This window comes from Dysidea avara, chromosome 5, assembly GCF_963678975.1.
Source record: "Dysidea avara chromosome 5, odDysAvar1.4, whole genome shotgun sequence".
Lineage (NCBI taxonomy): Eukaryota > Metazoa > Porifera > Demospongiae > Dictyoceratida > Dysideidae > Dysidea > Dysidea avara.
In genome coordinates, this window is record NC_089276.1 from 1,068,434 (window position 1) to 1,075,424 (window position 6,991).

The window sequence follows — 6,991 nt, forward strand, 5'->3', positions numbered from 1 at the left end:
ATCCTGCATTTGATCAATATGTTCAAGCTTGCATGCACTGTAAAGAACAAGTAGTTTGAACTGTCCAACAATGTGACAGCCATGCTGGGGACAATGGTAAGGGCAGCCAGCTGTTGACAGTATTACTTTGAGAGTAACTCCTGTACCACAAATCCACATGTGCAAGCTGCCATATTTGAGTATGCAGTGTGGCACCGATAATGAAGCAAGGAGTGGAGAATAGCCTGTGTGACAGCGCATGCTATAAACCCTTAACAAACTATGATCACATATCTAGACTACACTTAGTGAAGAGAAAGATTCCCCCTCTTAGCTATGAGCTAGTTAGAATACAAAAATGGCTTCGCATACTCAATAGAAATAGCACTTATGTGGCAATGTTCTTTGCTATATAAATGGATTAAAACCCAGCATGTAGTCATTGTAAGGTGACAACTGAGTGAAGTACTGAACACAAGGTAAAATGGAGTTGAACTGCAAGGCTGTTATCTGCGTTAGCATAGTGGTGCTGTACGGGCTCACTATAGTGTGCTCGTTGCCAGTTGGAAAAAGAGAAGCCCTGCCCACCGCTGATCAAGAACCTATTACATTTAATAAACTACTACCTCCACTGATAGATCTATCCAGCTCTGATAGTTTGTTTTCGCTTTGGAGAGGAGCTTTCGATCTTAGCGATGAAAATTTATTGAAGGCTGAGGTAAGTTTAAAAAGTACTTGCTCTCACGTGATAGGTATTGTACGCATGCGCATAATGTTCACATGGTTATTCTCTTTGCAGTATCAGCAAAAGAAGCGCAAGGTATGCAGGGGACGAGTGTTCTACGGCATGACAGGAACAGAAGAAAAAAAGTGTAGAGAAATGACTCCTTTAACATATGGCCAGTTAGTCAAATACTACAACGAGTTGGTTGTTCAATTACAACTGGCCAAGACGATTGTCAACGACTCCAGTCTAATCCCTCGGGAAGTGATAGAGGCAGAGCAAACAGAAGTACTGGAGGCAGAGAGGGGGATCATCCAACTGCTGAATGAGACTGTTTTACCAGTGCTAGAATATACAGTAAGTCAATAGCTAAGGGTCACTTTATAAATTACTATGACCCATCATGTCACATTACAGCTGGCAGCTAATGACACGAATTGCTCCACCACAGAAGCAATTGTGGACCAAACAATTTCGATTTATACCAACTGTGCAACAGTGCAGACCTCCAATCTGTTTCTAGCTCAGACTGCACTTGACTTGTTCCACAACCTGAATTATACCATTAATGAATTACAAATTCAAACGAATGAGAGTGGAACAGCAGATGATGATGATAGCTCAGTGACATTTCCTGCAGCAAATAACTCTAAGGAATGGTGTATCATCCAGCAGTGATATCTGAAGTAGCTGTAGCATTTGTGTGTGTGTGATGTGTGTAACACTAGTTAGGAACTGACCAAGTTTGCGTCATCGACAATCGGCTGTGACAATTTTAAAACATACAAACTTATTTATTTATTTACAGCTAGGCTCATTTTATGGCTGTATATACTTAGGAGGTTTTAATACATGAGTATAATAGTTGTATGGTCTTCATTCTGTTATATAAACAACAATATTGACTGATTTATTGCATTACTACATAACTCCACTATAGTGACTGATTGATTGATTGCTTGATTATTCCTTTACAGTACTGCATACAAGTATAGAATAAGAGATGTACAATTAATAAAATCTTTAGGGTACAGTACTGATGGTCCGCTAGCTCAAGGCTACCAGCCATTAAAAATCAACAATTTGCTTACCGTATTACATTACTTATAAAAATTACATTACTTATACTTAAAGAGTTACATTAAAGGGGGCGGGGTGTGTTGGAACATCTACTACATGGGTATAAAAAAATGAAAGGTACAAGGGTTGTCATGTCTAAAGTTTGATAAAAAATGTGACCATAGAAACTTATATATCTTTGTCTTGTTTGTTTTAATAGACAAAGATAAGTCAATAGGGGGTAGGGCATTCCACAATCAAGGGATTCTATTGAAGAAGAAATGTCTATACCTGCTTTATTATTGTTTCTAGCATGAATCATTTTACCACTTGAGGTGACCCACAAGAAAGTTATAGCCTTTATTGTGACAATCAGCTGGTGACTTGATTACTAGACTACTCATCGGTGCTTAAGGGTTCACACAGTCTGGAATCAGCATTTTCTCTTTGTGCTCATGATAACTATAATATTGTTAAGTATTTATGTATGTGATGCATGGATACTGGCTATATCTGTTGCCTCTCCTGGATGATTGTATAGTTACTTTGTACACTGAATAGTGCACTTGAACTATGCTTTGTTGCAATTGATGAGTAAAGGGCCCATGATGAATTGATAGACTGTGGACATTGATAAGTTGAAGCATCTTTATGGTATACATACAATGACATTAAAGCCATTGTTCTGACTACCGTAGAGCGGAAAATTTTGGTGGGAGAAAATTTTGGCGAATTTGGTGAGCGTGCATTGATTCGCCAAAATTTTACTCGCCATTTTTCTAAACACTGAAAGTGTAGTAGACGCTGTTCATTAGTGGGTGAATATTGTTACAGCGCGGTGAGTGATTAGTCTTCCTATCCCATTGAATACAGTATGGTTTTAGACTACTAATAGCTCAGGCAGATGGGCAATTCAGCTCAAGCGATTCAGCTCAGTGCCCTCGCCTTGCTTGCCACGCGCGTCCCAGTGACTTAGCGAGCTAGTGCATGCTGTTTTAATTACAGCTAGCTCTCGAGCTAGCTATTTGCATAAGAGTGCGTCGATTCGAATGAGAGGCATTGAACTGTAGTAAGCTTCGTCGCCTACGCAGTCAGATTAAAATTGCATAGGCAAAGTAATGTCATACATTCGCCAAAATATTATTCGCCAATTCCTGCCAATGATCAATTCGCCAAAAATTTCTCCCGCCAATATTTTCCGCTATACAGTAGCTATAGATTGCATGAAGACATAAAAATGATAGTCATCAATCATAAACAGCTTCATGATCTTTACGTATATACATACATACATAGAGCATGTTAGCTGTGTTGCAATATGTCCTTTGTCTGGTTATATATAGTCGTAACTATAATTTTAAAAATGGGGAACAGTACACTACATTACAAAAATGATGTAATCTATATCAGCACAATGCATGAATTAGTCTAAGAGTAACAATTTCCCTTATCACCCATATATGCTGCATTACTATACCATATGCATGCATAGTTATAACAAATTCTTTTATACACAGTGATGTATACTTACTGGGTAGCTGGTTAGAAGAAACATTTGTACATTTTGGATTAATTTCTCCTTCTCAATATTTCCCTATAATTAGGCATTCCAGCCCGATTTTTAAATTTTGGTAAAATGGGCTTTTTATATGCTCAATAGATAGAGCATTAATTGCTGATCTCAGAAATATATAGTCTGTTGGGTTGGAATTAGCTACTTTGGCATGCACAGTGCTTAAAAACTGAAAAAAGGTACATTTTTTCTCCAGGGCTCCCCATACATTTTAAAGGGAAAAATGGCACAATTGAATCAGGAAGCCGCCATCTAGCAATCTGGACTATCTTGAAACTGCAGTTGCTTCTAGCTGCAAGTTTGTACATGTAATGAGAGTAACTTCAGATTGTATCGGATCTCAGTGATCTTTGTATGCTTTGTGGTGAGCAAATATGTTTCACCCACTGCACACTTCTCAATACAATGGTGTATACCCATAGGCAAGTGGCTATCTCAAGTAAGTAAAAACATCAAGTTAACAACTTATAAAGGTAAACAACTAAAGTGGAGGTGCCACAATGATGCAACAATACTTAAGGTGGAGTTGTGGTATCAATTATGGCATTGTTATGCCGACTTTGAAGTGGTTTACTTTGAGCTGACTCGTGACACAGCCATCAGAAAATTGCTCTGGAGCTGAAAATCGCTAACCCGAGCGAAGTAACTACGCGCTTTAAAGTAAGCACCAGTGACTACCTTCCACCCAACAGTATGTTTTTTAAAGTTTTACTGTATTCTACATACATTGCATGGTTTGAAAAGATTACAAAACAACACAAAACTTACTTATATGTAACGCGCACGATAAACCTAAGATTTTCATGATGATCAGCATGTGGACAAACCCCACAGCGATTTTCATCCTCATTGGAGCTCGGACGACGGAGCAGTCCCAAATTAAACACGAATTGTTATTTTGTGCCAGGGTTCTATTGGGGAATATACGGATAATTTTTTAATTAAAAAATCTCGGATACTGGAATGCCTACTATAATTATAGACCTTAAGATTCACTGAGAGGAACACTTATGTCCCAGTGGTGAGGCTTTGACTGTTGGAAGTTGACATCATAAGTCGTTGGGGGCTTAACACTGACGTAGTTTGGCATCCAGAAATGAGAAATGATGCCCATCACCAATGCAGGTGAAGGAAACAACAGAACCTCTTTTTTCTCGACACCATGGGATCATGTTAAATGTTTCAATTAGATTCATTTCAAGGGTGTTCAGTAATGATAAATAGGGAGACCAACAATTAGTTCACAATGCCTATGAAGTGACTTTTGCAAAGCGGCAACGACAAGTCTACATTATATCTGAACATCCAGTGTTGTGGATGAATTTCATAATAACAAAAGTTGCCCCATAGCAACCTGAATTTTGCAATATTTGTAGGGGTAAATGTCTATATTAATATCTCCAAATTTTAAAAGGATAGCATATATAGGTCATGAGACATAACATTTTAAAATTTGTCATTTTTCTGTACATCGTCTATGAGAGGGGGCAACAGTTGCCCCTTCTGGGCAATCACATAAATAATGTGTGGGAAAACAACAAATCCAATTAATGCCATTTCTCAATTTAACATTATTTGTAAGTATGAGCATAGATAGTATATTACTTAATAGACCGGGAACTTTCCTTTAACAATGCATGAAAAATTACATATTGAGAACCTTAAGATTAATTGTGACTGGATTTCACATAACAAGGCTTCCACACACACAAAATCAAACTTACGATTTTACCAGAAATGGATTGCTGGTCTAATACACTATCATATTTCACACTGTACTTCCTTCAGCACTGACAAGTCTGGTTTCTGTAGCAGCTTTCTTCCGACCCTGTCAAAGCCACGAGTGTGAGATTGGCACCATTATTGATGGCCATGGCTTTGTGATAATGGTGTGTAGTGAGCTGGGACTTCACAGAGAGCTCGCCAATAGTGTTCTCAGTCAATTTGGAGTAATTTGAGGGCCATGGAGGGCCATGGAGGGCCATGGAGGGCCATGGAGAGCCCAAACTTGGCCTCTGGATTCCAATCGTCTTCTTACTCCATTTTGTACCCGTATATTAAGACCACCGTCCACCCGCACCCTCCCACCCTATTACTACCATCTGTGATATTATTACCCGCTCGAAAAAAGCTGCTCAAAACAGGGCAAATTTTGGGTATCAGAAATGTGTACACCCACTCAGTGATAGCTAGTGAACAGATGAACAATTGGTGCAAATTTTGTTTGCACAGCTGTAGGCACTGGGAAGTTATTACACAATGATTCCTTAAAATCGCCATATCTCCAAACAAAGCTTTGTGCGTCGAAGCCTTGTTTTGTCAAATTCAGTCACAATTATGCTTGTTTGTTTGATTGTACTGGCAGTCACTTATGGATCATATACATGCATTCCCATGTATATAGGGCAATTAAATAGTAGCATAAAGTGAAGTTGCCCCAATGGTATACAGTTACTAACAGTGCATCTTTTTTCAGTAGTGTACATATATACTGTTAGCCTAAATATTTTAAGGGAATACAATTTTTGCTGATTTCAAGGGTGAAAATTTTGTCCTTGAAATATTTGCACTTTACATTATAGTCTATTACATTTTGTAACTGTTTGAAAATTCACAACAAAATTTTTAAACAACATTTCAGTCTCCCTCAAAAATATTGCCCCTTGAAATGTTTAGGCTATAACATGACATGTACACCTGTCATGTTTTGTTAGGTCTGTACCTAGTAATCACTATGGAGTACTCTATGTTGCTTTTGTATATTGTGGTCTCAGCTGAGTCAAGCTGACTGATAAAAGCCTCTCTGCTACATATGCAAGAAAACAATAACGTTGCATCCAAGACAGACGCACTATTTTATCTTGTTCACTTTATTGTAATGCTACTTCACTGTGAAAAGGCTATAAACCTTGTTAATGAAGGCATAGGTCAAGATTTTAAAGACAAAAAAATGTTGTCGAATACAGAAAATCTGACGTGGCTCAATCCTCCATCAACATGCATGTGATAAATTAGCTATAGTCACAACAGCTGAGATGTGAAGCCTTCCGTACATATATATATATGAATTACTCTCGCTAAAAAGGAGTTTTAACATAATTGCCATATCCCACTTAGAGAGCTGTGAAAGTAGTCAACTTCACTGCAGCAGTAAAACTGCAATATAGTCTGCCCATGATGGTTAATTTGCTCTAGCTAAGGATAGGTAGAATATTAATAGATATATAGCTGCACTGAACAGTTTTCACATATATACTGCAGAGCCCATGCATACTGACTTTAAATGTAATGTTATTCATAGCAATGAGCAACACAACTATTCTCTTTGATGAGGAAATTTGAATTCAATATGGATATTACATCATTTAGTTCCATGATACACTGGAATATGTTCCATCTTGATGATAGAAACTGAAAACTGTTTGTTTAAGTCTAATAAATTATCAGTTGTTAACCAAATAAACTGATAAATCATTAAAGAATTCTGCTTTCCTTGTGACAAATTTTGAACACTGACTCATAATCAAACCTAGTTATAACTTAACCATGTGTATGCAATAATGATTGTGTGTTATAGATGTATAGATTAATGTTTTTCTATAGTAGCTACAAACTGATTTATTATGATTTAGTTTTAGTTCTATACTCTCAGCCAC

The 6,991-nt window shown here is 37.6% G+C and overlaps 1 protein-coding gene across 1 annotated transcript; it reads left to right on the forward strand.

The window, feature by feature from the left end:
- The first annotated feature begins 442 nt into the window (after nt 1-442).
- On the forward strand, nt 443-1,606 carry LOC136256918 (uncharacterized). Its single transcript, XM_066049988.1, has 3 exons — nt 443-697; nt 779-1,060; nt 1,121-1,606. Exons 1-3 carry the CDS (start codon nt 464-466, stop codon nt 1,379-1,381), a joined length of 777 nt encoding a protein of 258 aa, XP_065906060.1. The 5' UTR covers nt 443-463; the 3' UTR covers nt 1,382-1,606.
- The last annotated feature ends 5,385 nt before the right edge of the window (nt 1,607-6,991 follow it).

Excerpts from the sequence above, each read along its gene's own strand:
- LOC136256918 (XM_066049988.1), top strand. The coding sequence starts at position 464 with ATGGAGTTGAACTGCAAGGCTGTTATCTGCGTTAGCATAGTGGTGCTG. Across the intron at positions 698-778 it reads AAAATTTATTGAAGGCTGAG|TATCAGCAAAAGAAGCGCAA; the intron begins GTAAGTTTAAAA and ends TTCTCTTTGCAG. Across the intron at positions 1,061-1,120 it reads TACCAGTGCTAGAATATACA|CTGGCAGCTAATGACACGAA; the intron begins GTAAGTCAATAG and ends GTCACATTACAG.